This window comes from Pelodiscus sinensis, chromosome 3 (assembly GCF_052426305.1).
Source record: "Pelodiscus sinensis isolate ZL-2025 chromosome 3, ASM5242630v1, whole genome shotgun sequence".
Taxonomy (NCBI): domain Eukaryota; kingdom Metazoa; phylum Chordata; order Testudines; family Trionychidae; genus Pelodiscus; species Pelodiscus sinensis.
In genome coordinates this window covers 159,304,233-159,322,431 of record NC_143054.1, presented here as the reverse complement: position 1 = coordinate 159,322,431, position 18,199 = coordinate 159,304,233, and the positions used below count along the sequence as shown (strand labels likewise).

At 44.4% G+C, this 18,199-nt stretch overlaps 1 protein-coding gene across 5 annotated transcripts in view; it reads right to left on the bottom strand.

The window, feature by feature from the left end:
- Positions 1-4,441: 4,441 nt before the first annotated feature.
- The window catches only part of EPHX1 (epoxide hydrolase 1), a 69,307-nt gene continuing 55,549 nt past the window's right edge, over positions 4,442-18,199 (bottom strand). For all 5 annotated transcript variants that reach the window (XM_075925297.2, XM_075925294.2, XM_075925293.2 and 2 more), the window contains 3 exons: positions 16,972-17,080; positions 9,477-9,602; positions 4,442-5,197 (listed from right to left, as the gene is read on the bottom strand). In XM_075925297.2, coding sequence (XP_075781412.2) covers positions 4,972-5,197; positions 9,477-9,602; positions 16,972-17,080 — 461 coding nt within the window. In that variant the 3' untranslated portion in view covers positions 4,442-4,971. The remainder of the gene's footprint in view (positions 5,198-9,476; positions 9,603-16,971; positions 17,081-18,199) is intronic.

The window sequence follows — 18,199 nt, the reverse complement described above, 5'->3', positions numbered from 1 at the left end:
TTATGCAAGTAAACTGACGTTGTATTGTAGAAAATCAGGGCCTCTTGTGCAAGAACTCTGATGCTCCCTTTCAGGAATAAGCCCTCTTGTGCAAGAGCTCTTCCAGAAGAGGCCAGTGTAGACAGGCAACATGAATTTATTGCGCAAGAAACCCCTATGGTTAAAATGGCCATCAGAGTGTCTACACTGCCATGGATGCTCTTGTGCAAAAGCTCAAGCCAGTGTAGACGCGCTCTTGTAGAAGAGTTTTTGCACATGAACTCTTCCACAAAGAGTTCTTGTGGAAGAGGTTGCCAGTGTGGATGTAGCCAAAAAATATTTTGTGAGACCAGAACAGAGTATTTTACTAATGGAAGGGGGTGGAGGAAGTATCAGCGGCACGGGGAGGCGATGTCTTCCCTGGGTCTTAGTGATCAGTCTGTCCCCTCCTCCTAGCCCTATTCTGATCATTCCTGAAGGCTCCCACAGCAGGCTGTTGCTGCTTGCAGACTGGTGAGTCGTCCCCCAAAGTGCAAAAGCCTTCCAGCTTGCCAGCCCTATTAGCGTAACATTGCACCTGTGAAAGAGCCATTAACTGGTAATGAAACGGTTTACCAGGCATCAGCTGACCTGGAATTTACTGACAAAACCAGGTGTGCATTAGGATGGCTATAGGACCTTAGTTCAAAATGTGCTTTATATATGTCCTTAGTTTGTTGCTAAAGATTCAAAAGTCACAGCTCCAAAAATTCCTTGCATAGCTGTTTAGGGGCACAAGTTGAGTATTTGGCTTTAGCCTTAAAAGCTTGGCTCTTCAGACATATGGGTTTTTTTTAAAATAAATTCTTCAGAAGACCATCCTTCTCTAAAATACACAATTTTAATTGCTATACAGCTGGTCCCCGAGTTACGACCATGTGTTACGAACAGCGTGGGCGCATGTAACTCAATGGGGTCCGACTTACAAATGAACCGAGTTACGACCAATTGCTTGGTCCGTAACCGGTTCGTAAATTGGGAAGAGACTGTAGTATAAAAACTTGCTTCCAAAATCTTCCTGTATTTTCTGTTTATCCCTCCTACCCTGCCTTACCCATCCTTCCATTGGTGAAGAGAGGCCTTAAAGGGACATTCCTTTTCTTACAGATAGTTGGAGAAATGAGTCATTTGCTACATTTGGGTTCAGGGATTTGGCTGGGATGAGTGAGAAGAGGGAGACAGTGGAGACGGGAATGGGTCTAGGTGGAGAATAGGGTTGCCAGGTGTCTGGTATTCACCCGGTCAGTCCAGTATTTTTGCCTCCTGTCCGGTAAAAAAATTCAGAAAATACTGGACACCTAAAATGTCTGGTATTTTCTGATTTTTTTTCCCCAGACAGGAGGCAAAAATCCCAGGTGCTTATCTGGTTCCACAGGGGAGTTGTCTGGCCTGGAGCAGGAAGACAAGATGGCGGACAGCCGTTGGCAGCCTGTTAGGGCCAAAAAGCCTCTGCTCAACAACTTTGGCCTCCCCCCCCCTTTTTTTTCCCCCTCGACAGAATTTTTTCCCTGGTGGTTTTTTTTTGGGGGGGGGGGGAAGAGGGGGAAGACTGTTCAGTATTTTTGGTTAAACCATCTGGCAACCCTAGCTGGCAAAGGAAACTCTGAGGGAGCCCTCACATGGGAATGCCTCCTAGTCCAGCTCTTAGGCCAGTCACTTGAGAGGTAAGAGACAAAAATTCAAATCCCTTCATAAAGGTGGAGTTGAACCCCAAGCTAACACATGCTGAGCACACACCCAAACTGCTAGACTCCATGAGGCTGCTTCCTAGCCTTGTGAACTGCCCGTTTGATATTAATCAGTTGCAGCAGAACAGGATGAGGCAGCAAACACCAGGTCCACCCCAGGGAGATCTCGTCTTAGTCCACCAGCTGGACATTCACTTCAGAGTCAGCTGCTCAAGTCTCTTCTCAGGAAGCTGAGGAAGGAGGTGAAACTGCATCACCCACACAGCTGGATAAGCCTCCAGACCACAGGACTGCAAAGAGCTTCAGCATCTAGGCTTTGCCTAATTGCTACTTAATAACAATGGCAAAGGCTCAAGACACTACAAGGTGCAACCCACTTTAGCCTGTCCCTTACACCCCTGACTGGGACTCTCACATGAGAGCGTGCAAAGCCTTGTTCAAATCTCTTCTCCTCAGGCAGGGAGAAGGAAATTGAACCAGCCTCTATCCCTCCCACATACCAACCTCTGCTTGCGATCCTTGGCCAGGATACACTTAGGAATGCCCTACCAAACAACTGAGGTGAGTGTGGGAAGGAGGCTGAGGCCTGCCACGTAACCTTTAGCCTAGTGGCGAGGGAGCCTCACCTGTGACTGGGTAGAAGGGGAGGGGCCTGGGTCCCATTTCAGACTGGCAAAGCCATTACAAAGGAGGGATATGCCAGAGCTCTGTAAACATGAATGAGGACAAGTTCTTCACCCTTCACTCATCAGGGTGACCTGGGGCCCTGAATAGGCAGCAGGTTTAAACCAAACCAAAGGTGGTATGTCTTCCAGCAAGGCACAGTCAGCATGGGGCCCGCCTTGCTAGGCAACATTGTGAAAGCCAACCTGTAAGTGGGTTCAACAAAAAAAGTGAGCAACTGCATGGAGAATGGCTCCCACAAGGGCTCTCAGCCAAGATGGTCAGGGACACAGTCCCATGCGCCCGGCATCCCTAAACCTCAGCCTGCTAACTGCTGGGAGTGGCTTATAGAGGACAGATCATTTGAGACTTGCCCTCTTCTGCCCATTGCCATTGCAGCTGGCATTGGCCACTGTCAGAAGATGGGTGACTGGGACAGCAGGATCATTGGTCTGAGTTGAAGAAGGCTCACCTGCCTCCCAGGTGAATGCCCTAATCATTGGGTCACGGGCTACAGTGTTATGAGCACAGTGTTACCCACTGAAGCTGTTCCACTTTAATTAACTAGTACAGGGATGAGGTGGTGCGTGAGGCTCCCTCTGGAGGCTGGGGTGGGTCTTCTCTGTTGTGTGAGGGGAGCTGCTGGGTCAAGTCCCCTGAAAAGGGGGTGTGGGAAGAGGGATGTGCGGCAGCCCAAATACATGCCTGGGTTATACAGCAGGCTATGGCAATGGAGGCCGGGGACCCCTTGAGCTTGCATGTTGAAGCGGATACCCTTTAGTTAAATATTTTTGGGCAGCAGCATCTCTGCACATTGCAGTCCAGTGGTTAGACTGCCAAACCTGCTGAGTGGTGCTGTGGGCTTGAATCTTCCCTCTGCCTTATGAAGGGCTTTGGAGGGGTTGCAAACACAGCTGTGCTACATGTGTCCTGGGCGACATAGGGCTTGCTTCTCTCTTGCTTGTGGAAGCTATTTCATTAAATGTTGGTTAGGCCAGGAACTGCTTCTGACTTCCTCTGTAGCCTGGAGGTTTGGCTGAGTTGTTTTAAGGCTTTCCATGAGAGCCAAATAAAATCCCTGTTTCAAACTTTCATCTATTTTGGTTTGATATTGTGGATTCATTGTAATATGAAACGTAATGTGACAAGCGTGTGTGTGTGTGTGTGTGTGTGTGGAGGTGGTGGTGGTACATGCTTACTCCTTCCCATACTAAACAGGTATTGGCTGTAGTTCTGGCCTGTTTTGAAGGCTCTTACACAAGGAGATAATAGATTACAAAAACTCCTATAAAGCTCCTCTAGGTATGTGTATACAACACAATACCTATTTTATAAACTGAAAATCCTCTCCTTAAATAGATGCTGTGATGCTGGCAGACTAGTTGCCAGCTCATGCCAAGCTCTCCGTGTATCAGCAGGACACTGACAGAGACATACTTGGCTCATTTATGGGCTAATACAACATTGATAGACTGGCATGGGTGGCAAGGAAGCTGAGCATTCCCAAAGAGCCTATTATGGCCCTTCTCCCAGGCTAGTGCACTTCCCACAGGGAGTTGGGGTTGGACGTGTTGCCTACTCAGTGTTCTGGGACCTGGAGCCCTGGGCCTGTTGGCACAATGGCCACAGTACCCAGGAGCTGTGGGTGCTGAAGCTGCAGTGTATCAGGGCTGGGGCCTGGCCTCCCTCCTCCAAGCTGAGCAATGCTGGGGTTGTGGGCCATGATGGGCCTGCTTTGGGCTCCTGTGGGGGCAAGAAGAGGGGGGACATGAGGAGAGGGGCTGGGAGCTAGCCTCTCTGGGTGGCTGAGGCAGATTTTGGTGCTCATGTCTTTCCTGAACTGGAGGACAGTTAGCACTGGGAGCTCAACTTTTAAAAATTTCCCTTCCCTCCAAGACAACCACATACTACAGTTACTTGTTAAGTCACCCCCATCATGCCTAGTAGAAATCTCATAGCACTCAGATGCCTCAGCATGAAACATGCTGGGATATCAGTGAAGGAGGAAATTAGCAAAAACTTTTCAGACCAGGTTTTTCCTTTTGCTCAGAACAGTTTAAAAATTCACCACAGACGTTTAATATGCTTTTCTTTATTGAATAATTAATTGCTCCAGTAGCTCAGTTAGTAATGGATTAAAATGCTACATTTTAAGGCTTGCAGTACAGAAATATAATGCATCCTGTTAGCAGAGAAGTGAAGTCATAACTCCTTGAACATAAATCATTATCAGCTGAATGTCTCAAGCTGCCTCATGGTTGTAGTCACTAATAAAATTTACTCCTCCAAAGACATGTTTATATCAAATAAATTCCACTTCCCAAAGAACCTCCAAAGCAGAGAATTAACATATGTCAGTGCTGACAATGAGTTCTGCATGTCAAAACTTACATTTTCATCTTATATTCTTACATTGTTTCAGTTTAGCATGTTGGTGAAAAATAATGATTAGACCCAAAGAATACTACAGGATCTAATATGAATATACTGCTGCTCTATTTTATTTTCTATTATATCTGATTCAAGACAAGCCTGCATATCAGAGCATAGATTACACTGAGTTTAGAGGTGCCTGAAACTAAAGACACCTCACCTGGGGAAGTTATTTTCCATTCTTCTTCCCGAGTTCCTCTTTTTCCACTTTTCCCACAAATTGCTGAATATCTGTGGCAAGAAGTTCCGGTTCTTCAAAGGCTGCAAAGTGGCCACCCCGTGGCATGAAATGGAAGGAGATGATGTTGATGTACTTTTTCTGTGCCCAAGACTGAGGAGTGTGCAGAATTTCATTAGGGAATGAAGCAATACCTGTAGGCACTCGCACAGGGAGCCTGCAAGGAGACAGAGAGAAAAAAAAAAAACCTCTGTCCTTCTACTTCACCTTTCAGTAGCAAGTCAAAGTGCTTTACAAACAGGGTAGCAAGACTCAGAACCCTATTGAATAGGAATTATATACCCCTTCTACGGATGAAGAAACTATGGCAGAAGTTAAGTGACATTAGGGTAGTGGTAGAACTGAGAATAGAATCCTATTGACTCTCAGTCTCTGGATCTAATCACTATTGATCATCACCTCCAATTCCTGAAAAGACTTTGAAAGAATGTAGCTACAAAGCTTATATAAATACAGGACCTAACTTGTATAGTTTGTGAAGTACCCTCAGAAAGGGCACAGATACGCAACATCATTAAGAACAAAGGGGAAGGAATGCAAGCCAAAATAGGAAATAAGTTAAAGACTATTTAGAGACAATTGATTTATTCACATCAGCAGGCCCTGATGAAATAGTTTGCAGGATATGTTAGAAACTAGCAAAAGCAATCTCTGAATTGTTAGCAATGATCTTTCTACAAGAACTCCTGGATGAAGGTGAGGTCTCAGAGGACTGCAGAAGGGCAAATACAGAACCTGTCTTAAAAGGGAGGAACAAAGAGCATCCAAGGAATTGCAGACCAGTCTGTCCTACTTCAATACCTGGAAAGATATTGGTATAAATTATTACATAATCAAGTGATAGACATCAGAGGCTTTTAGTGTAATAAGGAATAACCAGTATAGATTTCTCAAGAACAAAACATGCCAAATAAACCTAATTTCCTGTTCTGGAAGTATTACTGATCAAGTTGAGTGGGGAAATTATAGATGTGATGTATCTTAGTTTAATAAGGCTTTCAATGCAGTCCCACATGACATTCTCATAAGCCTAGTAGGGAAACATATTCTAGACAATATTATTATAATCTGGGCGCATACCTGGGTGAAAGCACATACTTACCGTATTTTCCGGCGTATAAGACTACTTTTGATGTTAAAAAACATCCCCCCAAAATCGGGGGTCGTCTTATACGCCGGGTATGCGGCTTTGCAAAGCCGCGGAGGGGCTCCGGCGGCGGGGCAGCTCAGGCGCGCCTGGGATGCCCCGCCGCTGACTTCCCACGAGGCTTTGCAAAGCCGCGGAGGGGCTCCGGCGGCGGGGCAGCCCAGGTGCGCCGGGGCTGTCCCGCTGCCGGGGCGTCCTCAGAGGCTTTGCTCCCAGTGTCCCTGGTCTGCTGGAGACGGTCCCCAGCAGACCAGAGGCACTGGGAGCAAAGCCGAAGCGGCGGCGGGGTGCCGCGCTTCTGAGGCTTTGCTCTGGCAAAGCCTCAGAGGCGCGGGACCCCGCCGCTGCTGTGGCTTTGCTCCCGGTGCCTCTGGTCTGCTGGGGACCGTCTCCAGCAGACCAGGGACACCGGGAGCAAAGGAGGCGGAGGGGCGCTGGGGTATAAGACGAAACCCTATCTTTTAACTAAAAAATTAGGGGGTCGTCTTATACGCCCAGTCGCCTTATACGCCGGAAAATACGGTAAATGAGTAGTTATCAATGGTTCACTGTCAAATTGGGGAGGGCATATCAGGTGGAGTCTTGCAAGGGCTTATCCTGGTCTGATTCCATTCAATGTAAGTAGGATAAGGAGAGGAGAGTATATGCTTATAAAATCTGTGGATGACACGAGGCTGGAAGGGGAGCTGGTGGACAGGATTGGAATTGAGAATAACCCTGACAACCTGGAGAAATGTTTGAAATCAATAAAATGAAATTCAATAAAGACAAACACAAAGTATTACACTTAGGAAAGAAACATCGATGCAAAACTACAAAATGAGGAATAACTGGGTAAGTGGTAACAGTCCTGGAAAGAATCAAGGATTATAGTAAATATATGACTCAGTGCAATTCAGGCACAAAAAAGGCTAATATTCTGGAGTGTATTAACAGTAGTGCTGTAGCTAAGAGCTGGAAGGTAACTATATTGTGTCCTAATTTGGGTGCCACACTTTAGAACAGATGTCGATAAATGGGACAAAATCCGATGAAACATACAAACAAGGATAAAAGATTTATAAAAATCTGACCTATAATAAAAGGTTTAAACATCTGGTCATATTTATTCTTGAGGGAAGGCTAAAGGAGGACCACATTAAAATCTTCATATATGTTAATGGCTGTTAAATAAGAGGAAGGTAATTACATTTTTCCGTCTCCATTTGAAGGCAAGACAAGATGTAACGGGCAATTTTGGTTAAATATTGGGAAACACTTTCTAGCTACAAGACTAGTTAAGCTCTAGAAGAGATGGCCAGAGAGAGGTGGCTGTTGGCCAAACACCTAGCTCTGAAGTCAGTGCCCCACCGGCAGCAGCACAGAAGTAAGGTGACAATACTATAGTATGCTACCTTTACTTCTGACCTGCTTCCTACACAGCTGGAGAGTGGCATTTGCTGACCGAGGGCCCAGCTCTGCAGGCGGCAGTGCAGAAGTACCACCATACTATACCATCCTTACTTCTGTACCACTGCTGGTAGGCTCCGGCTACCCAACTCTGAAGGCAGCACTAACAACAGCAGCAGCATATAAAAACCTGGTGACATTCAACTCCTTTTGGTTCAAGAGCCCAACAATTACAATGCCCTGAAATTTCAGATTTAAACAGTTGAAATCATTATATTTATTATTTTAAAAAACTTATGACCATGAAATTAACCAAAAGGTGAATTTGGTAGGAACCTAATGATGAAGGCGCTTTTTGGGGGGTTATTTATGTGGGAAGGGAGATCAGAAATAAATACAAGGAACTTTTCCATTCTTCAGTTTTCTTGGCAATAAATTAAGAGTCTAAGTATTTGAAGGGTGTAAACAATAGTGATGAAAAGAAATTGTTTAAAATATTCCAAGGAGCTTTAGCTAGGGATGAAAGGATGGAACTGAACACAGGTAAATTTCAGCTGGATATCAGGAAATATTTCATAGCACTGAGGTCACTCAGCTTGTGGAATAGACTCACATGTGTACCATTTAAAACTGGATTGCACAAAATACTTAAGAATATACTGTAGGAAACAATTCTGCAGCATCAGGTAGAGTGTAAGCAAATGGTTATAAGAATCCAGTTTCTAAAAATTTATTGTATTTGTTATAAACCAACAGTAATTCCCATAAGAGTTTAAGGGCCTGATTTTCAAAGTATTTAAGTATTTGCATGAAAGATGCTAATAGGTGCTGTTTACATCCTTTCAGAAGTTCCTAAGTACACTACGTATCTAATTCACATTTCTTTCAACAGGACTCAGACATTTTTGCAAGCTCCATTACCTATTATCTATTTGCATCTTTAGATGTCCAAATATTGCAAATCTAGCCCTAAGTGATTTAGGTGCTTAAGTCCCATTTTTAAAAGTGACTTAAAGAGGCTGCTTTTCTAAGGCCAGATCCACACTAAAAAGTTACGTCAACCTAGCTACGTTGCTCAGGAGTGTGAAAATTAGCCCAGAGTGATAATATATTAGATGACCTAACACAATATAGGTAGTGCTAGGTCAACAGAAAGAATTGTTATTGGTCTATCTACTGCCTGTAGAGGAAGTGAATTAACTACAGCAATGGGAGTCCCTCTCCTATCGCTATGGGTAGTGTCTATATTGAAGCGCTACCACAGCGCAGGTGCAGTGTTTCTACTCAAGATTTAGCCAAAGGTACAAACGAAAGTTAAGCACTTAACCCCCACTGAAAATCAATGGGAATCAGATGCCTAACTTCTACTGAGGTCTTTGAAAATCTAACCCTTGGAAACCCAAAAACCGAAGTACCCTTGACTTTCAAGGAGACAAAGACTTCTACATACTTAAGTCACTTCTGAAAGTGGAACTTAAGCTCTTTTGAAATTTTCACCCCAAATCAAGATAAACTGGATAACAAAATCAGATGATCCTTGGTGCAAGCTATATAGGGAATGCTGACTACAAGATTCAATCAAGTTGGCAAATACACCTTAATTCATTAGTTAAGCTAGGGTTTCCAGTTATTTGCACACTCATTCTTTCTGTCTTTTGACTAAGGTGAAAACATGATAATTCTCACCAGACGTTTAACAATGGAGTAGCTGCACTGACGTCTCTTATTTCTCAGAATTCAGTTTTTTTACACATCATACTACAACAGAAGTAAATAAATAAACTCGTCCAATCAATGAACAAAATACACACAGTGCTGCAACTTCTACCCCACAATACTGTGTCACTGGCCTGCATGTGAGTGCAAATTAAAGGAGGAGCACACAAAGAAAACCTCTTACTTCTCATGTTTCTGTGTACCAATCCCCTTTCCGATATTTTCCTTGTAGAAACGCATTGAGGAAACTATGCAGCCGGACACCCAATAGAGCATGACATTAGTGAGAAGGTCATCCAGAGAATGCTTCCTGAAAAGGTCAGCCCAGAAATGGTATCATGTGAGTTGAATGCAGTTTCTTACAGCAGAATAATAATTTCTAATCTTTCCACACACTATTTACATTGGTTAACTTATAAAAATTAAAGCAAAAGTGGCTAACAAAAAATAGCACTGGCACACTAATTTAAAAAGGACCTGACTAGACACAACTCCTCACCCCAACCCTCCATTCCTGCTAGCATAAGTATTCAGAGCAACTCCAACTATTTTAGCATTGCCCATTCCTGCTAGCCCAAACATGTTATCACTCTCCTGTCCTGCTAGCTTGAGTATTTAGGGCTCATATAAACATGTAAACCCTAACACATCCTTGCAAAAGGTCCAGACTTTAAAAAATAATCCTGGCTCCAAATACATACTGTCAAAAGAAGCTATCAACTAGCACCACTTATACTGTCCCTTCAGTGAAGGGGGAGAACAGAAGTGCATTTTGGGAAGTTTGTGCCATTTATTATTCATAAATCCTAAACACTGACATATGTTTTCAATAAAAGACCAAGTGAAAAACACTTCACAAACTTGCACAACCTTTGTGATGAATATATATTTCATATCCCACAGCAAACCAGTAACTCAGGAGACATATTTCATTGGCCTTTTTCTAATGTGCACCGTGACTCAGCTTCAGCCTGGCAACTCAGCAACCTTTAAGGCAGTGGTGGACAACCTGTGGCACATGGGCCAGGTGCAGCCCATCAGGGTTCTAGGTGTGACCTATGAGACATTTTGTTTACCATTGCCCATGCACCGTGTTGCAATTCCGCTGGTTTTTGTTAGGTAGTATTCTTTCTACTGATATTACTAAAATGACACACACACAAAGTAAGGGTGTGAGAGGTGAGCGCATGCTGACTGCACACAATGTTAACCGTGAGAGCTGTGCGTGCCTTCTGCATCCAATCGAACTTAAAGTAAATAAATCAGAAATAATATTTTGAGAGCAAAATCTTTGGTGTTTGGGTCCTTCTCCCTCCCTCTTACCTAATATTTTCTCTACTGGTTTTTACTGACATTTTTACTGATGTTCTCTACTGACATTAGTACTAGTCAGAGGTACCAGAATGACAACCTTGGAAACTAAAATCCTTTGCTTGTCCACAATACGGACACCGTCTAGGTAGTAGCAGGGCGAGTTTCTTCCCTATACTGTTGTACCTCCCTAAACCAGAACTCTCTGGTCTGGCAACATCCATGGTCTGACAGGGGGGCCCATGAGCCCAGGGGCAGGGAGGTCTGTTGACAAGTTTGGGAACACAGTAGCGGGGCTCATGGCAGAGGGATCTGGCAGCACAGTGGGGAGCATTGCAGGGAGCTCTGGTTCCGGGGAGCTCTGGCTGGGCCAGTAGGTGGGAGGCCAGTGCCTGAGCCCAGCAGCAGTGGGTGCAGGGCCAAAGCCCAAGCCTGGGGGCAGTAGAACCAGGTGCAGGCTGGAAGTGTCTGGCAGTAGGGAGGGGCAGGTTCAGGGCCCGCCTTAAGCCGACTTGGGCCCTGCGTCCCTGCACCCGGAAGTCGGCTTCCTCGGTTAGGCTCGGCTCGGCTAGGCTCCCCCTTACCTGCGCATGCTGCCAGCTGCTGCTGCCGTGCGCGCCGTTTGCAGGTGAGCGTGGAGATGCCTGGCCATGACGTCACGTCACGTCACGCCTGAGATTTTAAAACTGAAAAGGCAGCAGCGCACGCAGTTCTGAGTCCAGCCCCGCAGAAGGCAGAAGGTAAGGGAGGGGGAAACTAGGGGGAAGGGCTGAGAGAGGAAGGGGCTTGGATGGGGGCGGGGGGAAGGAAGAGGCTTGTGCGGAGGGAGGGGGAAGAAAGGGGAAGGTACCGAGAGACAGGGTGGATAGAGCAGAGGAAATGGGGAAAAGGGCAGACAATGAAATAGATGGGACAGAATTAAAAAAAAAAAAAAGGAAAAATGATCGCAGTAACAAGGAATGAAAGGTAGGAGGTAAACAGAGGAACCAGACAACATGGACTAGAGGGAAGACAATAGTAAAGGCAGAGATGCTGGTCTGGATCCACAGGTGCCTGGGAGCTTTGCTCAGCACACTTGAACAGATGCCATGCAGAAATACTGGTATCCTCTGATCCATGGAGCTGAATTGGTCTCTGGCACAATTTAAAGCTACATCTGTTTTTCAATGTATTACTGGGGCAAGCTCCAGCAAATTTTCTTCATCTCCACTCATTCCAACTTACCTTTGGGACTGACAACCTGTGGAAAATTCAGCCCCTCAGTCAGTACAGCTCCATTCAATTTCCCATTTTTCAGTTTAATCTCAATCATCTGTTAGGGAGCTTTCAGATCTTATTGGGGGAGTACACTGGCTCTAACTTAATCTAATTTTTATTTTTTTGAAGTTTCCTCCGAGAAGGTCAATATGCAGGCATCACTGATTCTAGACAAGGGTCTGAGCCTGACAGAAAGAGCATAGTATTCTAGGGATATAACATTCTGGCTACTTTTGGGTGTTATTGGATCAATAACCATCTTTAAACACAATTTTTGGGCTTAACATGGCTTCTAGAATACATGAATACCCGAGGCAGCTGACTTCTGGGAGCAGAGGCGTGGGGCCGGCTGAATCGGCTTAAGGCTGGCCCTGGAGGAAGGTACCAAGAGACAGGGTGGAGGAGAGACATATGCCAGGGGGCCAAGTACAGACAATGAGGAAAATGGCAAGAGGGGAAGTGTCAGTGGGAGGGGGGACAGGGTGATGCTGGGGTAGGAGAGGAGAGGAGAAGAGAGGACAGGAGAAGGGCACTGGGGGCTAGAGGCGGGAGGGGGAAGTGCTGGGAGAAGGCTTGAAAGAAGGGATGGGCATGAGAAAGGTGAGGATGGAGCAAGACGTGTGAGGGCAAAGAGGCATGAGGGGGATGGGGGCAGACAGTTGTGAGGGGATGGGCATCAGAGGAAAAAAGGGCAAAGAAGGCAGGGGCAGTAAGGGAAGGGGAGGCACCAGGAGGGTGTAGGGGTAAGGGAAGGTGCAGGTGCTAGGGTATTCTGGGGGTGAAGCAGAAGAGCAGACACCTGCAGGGGAGGGACCAGCACCAGAGGAGAGAGGCAGGGCAGGTGTTAGAAGAGGGGTAGCTCACATGATCAGAGAGGGGCTACTGGAGGAGTGGGCACAGGGGGGAGAGAAGGGTTGGTGGAGGGGGGCAGGTCGCAGGAAGGCTGACAGCAGTGAGAAGGGCAGGAGTCAGGACAGCAGAGGAGGGTGAGGAGTTGGGGGGCAGCAGGCACCAGGGGAGATGATGGAGTAAGGAGAGGAGACATGGCAGCAGAGAGAAAAGGTAAAGGTTTAGAAAATATTTATTAATAACTTGGTATGCTGCACACGGCCAGTTTGTTTGCGCCCCGCGGTGCAGTTTGGGTTTATGTGGGGATCAACATGTGGCCGGCAAGTGGGAGCCAAAACAAAAAAGTAGTCAGTGTAATGATCTTCTGTTAATATGTATTTTAGTAGTTAAATTCTTGGACTGTCATTGCTCAAGAAAAGTGCTGTCACGGGTAGAAATCGGGTAAATATTTCATTTTATTAATATCAGCAGAACTGACTTAAATGGGGCCTGTCTGTTGTGTAGTCTTGCCTTAATCTTTGTATTCATGCTTGTCAGTGTGAGATAAGCTATTTGTATGTATTTGCTTGAATATGCAACCACACTTAAGCTGAGGCCCTCAGCATGTTCTGTAACTATCAGTGTGGCCCCTGGGGCTTCCAAAGTTGAGTTGCCCTAGCTCATCCCTGACAGGTGTCTGTCTAACCTGGTCTTAAATATCTGCAATTTAAGCCCATTGCTTCTCATCCTAACCTCAGAGGCCAAGCAGAACTATTTTTCTTCCTCCTCATGATACTCTTTTAGATACTTGAAAGCTGCTCTCATGCCCCTTTTCGGTCTTCTCTTTTCCAAGGTAAACAAGGCCAATTTCTTCAGCCTTGCCTCATATCTCATGTTCTCTAGACCTTTCATCATTTGTGTTGATCTTCTCTGGACTTTCTCCAGTTTCTCCATGTTTCCTGAAATATGGTGCCCAGAACTGGACATGATACTCCAGCTGGGGCCCAATGTAGATGGCTCATTCCCTGTCTAGGGGATGTGAGATTGGGCGGGTTAATTTCCAATCCTCCTGTTTATTCTTTTCCTAAGCCAGGAGGGCACAGTAATTCTGATGGGGGTTGGAGAGGGGATGGAAGCCAGATCCAAGATCAATGAGCCCTGGGAAGTGGGCCCATTGAAAGGAGACTGGACCTGTGGATGCCTTGGGGGTCAGCAGCAAGGGCCTGCTTTGGGAAGCCCCCTCTTTGGAGGTGAACGTGGCAGCATTGAGACACCACCCAGAAGCAGGTGCCACAGACACTAACTGCAGAGTCATGGGACGGCTCTCACAGATCTTGCACATGCATAAGATGATAGATCTGCAGGAGGGGGGACAGTGGCTTAGTGAGGGGGCCAGAGGGTTCAGTTGCCCCTGGGAGAAAAATAATATAAAATTTAGTTAAAAATAGATGTCACAGGTTTTTAAAAGGAATACTGTATCTCCTGCCTTTTGTCTCTTTAGGCCCCCAGTTAAAATTTTCAAAAGCATTTGAGTGACTAAAATCATTTTTGATAATTAGACTTGGAAATCTAAGCTCAGATTTTCAAAGGTAATTAAGCTCCTAAAGAGACAGTTGCCAACTCGGATCTTCAAAGATCTGTAAACACCTTTGACAATCTGGTCATAAGTGTCTTAGTCAATTCTGAACGTGAGATGTAGGAGCCCAGTCCTAATTCCTTCAGGCTTTTTTTTTTTTTTCAATAATTTGAACATTTATCTACACTAATTCCCCTCCTTTCTCTTTCATTATCCAATAAATGCATGGATCAGAATTATAGGTGCTTTGTGAATATGCTGACTTGAGAGTGGAAAGATTTCATATTGTCATGTATGATTCCTGGTAACCCATCTCAAATATAAAAAACTGTTGATACCTGTTCATATCAGGAGCTGTTGAATTCAGATCCTCATTTGCAGTATCTCATTAGGATGTTTAGTGGAGAAGATATTGGTTGGTTTTTTTTATGTATACTGTGGGCAAAGCATGGGCTCACAAGAATTCCTCCATTGTTTTACCATGAGTCTCAAAACATTTGGTGTTTTACTAAAGGCCTGGAGTCAACTGATTATGTAGGAATCTCAGCTTTCATTTAAGAAGAGTTCTCTATACTTCTGGGCCTTACAGCTAAGGAGGAAAGCTTTAAAACATGAATTGTAAATACTCAAGAAACAAAAGGCCAATAAAAATCCAACGTTTTATTTTAGAAAAATCTTATTTGTAGACCAGTCTCATAACTTTGAGTAGGCGTTCCTTGTGATTTTTGGGTTGGCAATACTGCTCTTTGATAGGTGAATTTAGAGAGATCTCTCTCTTCAGTTTCCCTTTCCACCCTCCTTTTCTGTCACGGGTCATCAGAGAATCTGAGGGTATGTCTACACTAGCTCATTAATTCGAGGTAGGTAGGCAAATCAGGCAACCAGAGGTGCAAATGAAGCCCGGGATTTAAATATCCCAGGCTTTATTTGCATGTTCCTGGCCAGCCGCCATTTTTAATCCCCCTTAGTTTGAACGAACTGCCCGCGACTACACGTGGCAGTTTAAAGTTACTCCGAACTAAGTCCTTAGTTTGGATTAACTGTAAACTGCCACGTGTAGCCGCGGGCAGTTCGTTCGAACTAAGGGGGATTTAAAAATGGCGGCCAGATGGGAACATGCAAATAAAGCTCGGAATATTTAAATCCCAGGCTTCATTTGCAACTCCGTTTGTCTGATTTGCCTACCTAGCTCGAATTAACAAGTTAGTGTAGACATACCCATAGAGACAATGGAGAGTAGGGTGAGTTCATGACTAAGGTTAATGACTGGTCAGGGTGACTAACTATTATCAGCCAGTGGTCTGAATGAGCTATCTACTGCCATCTGTTAATCAACTGTGGGAAAAGGCTTCACGAGCAGACCTTATTTATACAGACAACCTACTTTGCCACAGAGATCAGTAGACACACTTGCTGTGTCAAGGTGATCAATTTTGGCTCTTTTGGGTTGAAATTCACTTAAGACTTGGAGCTAGGAGAATGAAATGTTGTTATCCATATTGTATGATTAAAAGGTAAGACCTGAACTTAATATGACCTGGCTTAGGGTCTACCATAACTTGAACACTAAGCAGAGGATAGTGAGTCACATCTAACTGAAAGTCATAGAAGATGGAAACAGGTTTTATTTCTGGTGGTGTAGGGTCTATTTGGGAGTCCTCAATTATATTTGGCACTTTATATCCAGTGTTTAAAGGCAGAGCTGACTAGAATCAATTGAGAGTCCTTGTCTTGTCTCAGTGATCACTCGAGCAAAAATCATTGATAAAATCTTGTGTAGACTGACCTTGGACTCAACATGCAGGCAATGTGTGTTGACGGACAGTGCAAAGGAGGCAATGGTGGTGAGGTACCATATTACCTAGTGAAATCAGTGGTGCTGAAATCACTAAAGACTGGAATTTGACTACAGAACTGACATTTTCTTAACAAAGACTCCATTTTTGCTATTTAAAAAGTAAATCAATGTAACAGAAAACTGCAACGCTCTCTGGTAACTTTTTAAAAATCAAATTTTAAACTTCATCGAAAAGATTGGATAGTTTGCAATTGAAAATATTTGACCTACACTTAAGGCAACTGATTTAATTTTGTGTAAAATTTTTATTATAATAAAGGATGGAATTTTTTTGAAAATGTTCAACTATACTGATATACATTTTGATCAGCTCTACCTCTGATGTGATATTTGTGTGTGGTTGTGGTTTGTTGTGTGGGTGGTTTTTTTTTTTGCTCAACAAAAATCCTGGGTGGTGGGGCCCCGCCAAAACAGTTCAAATTGGGTCCCGCACTTCCTAAAGCCGGCCCTGGGCGGGTTGACTGGGACACCAATGACAGGGAACCTCTCCTGCTCCGGCAAATCCCCTTGTTAGGGACCAGTCAGGTCCCAAGGTTCCTGGACCAGAGAGGTCCAACCTGTACTGCCCACATTCCTCTACCATGGCCTGGAGGGATCACTAACAGGTATAAGGGTATAGTTCAATCTTCAAGGCCCATTCCTTTTTGGTCTTTTTTTATGATTACCAACACAAGTGTAATTTTATGTATTGTGGCCATACAATTTCCCTACAGGATGGCAGGGAAACCAAATTACTCCAACAGAGCTTTGTTTGAGAGACTAATGTGTACTCCACATAAGGCTGAGCTGAGTGACCTTATCTAGAACAGGGCAAGAGGTTGGTGAGTCAGACAAAGATGTTGTTCCTACCTTTCCAGCCCTCCATCCTCTTGTTTCTGGAATTCAATATCAGTCCATGTAGAAAACTTCTCCAAGATGTATGCAGCCAGCCCCACAGGAGAATCATTCAGGCCACACCCTGAAAAGGAGAAAAATTAAAATTAAGTTTGTCTCACCCTGCTATTAATCTCAAAACGCATTAGGAACTCATAGACTTTAAGGTCAGAAGGGACCATTATGATCATCTAGTCTGACCCCCTGCACAGTGCAGGCCACAAAATCTCACCCACCCCTCCTAGAATAATCCTCTCTCCTATATCTCAGATATTGAAGCCTTCAAATACTTTGAAGACCCCAAGATGTAGAGAATCCTCCAGCTGTGATCTGTACCCCATGCTACAGAGGAAGGCGAAAAAACCTCCAGGGCCTCCCAATGGTAGTACAGAACAATTACAGCTGTTGGAACAGCACTGTGAGGGTGTGGAGTTTTTAAAGCTATCATAAAAAAACAAGTCAAAACCTATTATTGTCTAATCATAAACATGCTAATAGACTCAGCATTACTCAGATACTGTACGTATTTAAAATTAAACATAAGAGTTGAATTTCTAATGGCTTTTTCTGCAAGCTAATAAGATTAAGTTTTATGTGCCAAGTAAGATTTGCTTCCATTATTAACTGGAAGCTTCTGTCAAATACTAAGAGTATTAATGGGACAAATTCTGCTTGCCTTAAAGGCTACTTGCATGAAGAGGAAATGAGAAGGATTTAGTGCACTGTATCAAAAAGAACAAACTCTTTTTAAGGACTACTGTCTTGTCATATATTACAAATACCCAGTGCCTTAGTGTTTGCTTTTCATCAATTCTGCTCTTATCTGTGATTTAGGGACCCTAACATTTTGCAGCTTCACATATGTCCAATTCTGGCTTCCAAAGGATGACACTGAAATGAGGAATGAGCATCTTTGAAGTCCCATCCAAACACCCAGGGCGCATTTAAGGTTCACAGATGAAATTATGCTACTGACTTTTGTTTAAACATAAGTTTTATGCCTTGATCCATCACTGTGATATTACAAGGAGCACTGCATGAGGATGGCAAAGTTTCAACCATCAGGAAATGGATGCTTAAAAATCAAGATACCAAGTGTTGTCATAACAGTATTTAGCCTGAACATTATACTTTCCAATTTTACTGTAAGATATGCAGTGATCCTTGTAATCCACAGTGAGGTTGATGGAGCAGATAAGTATCT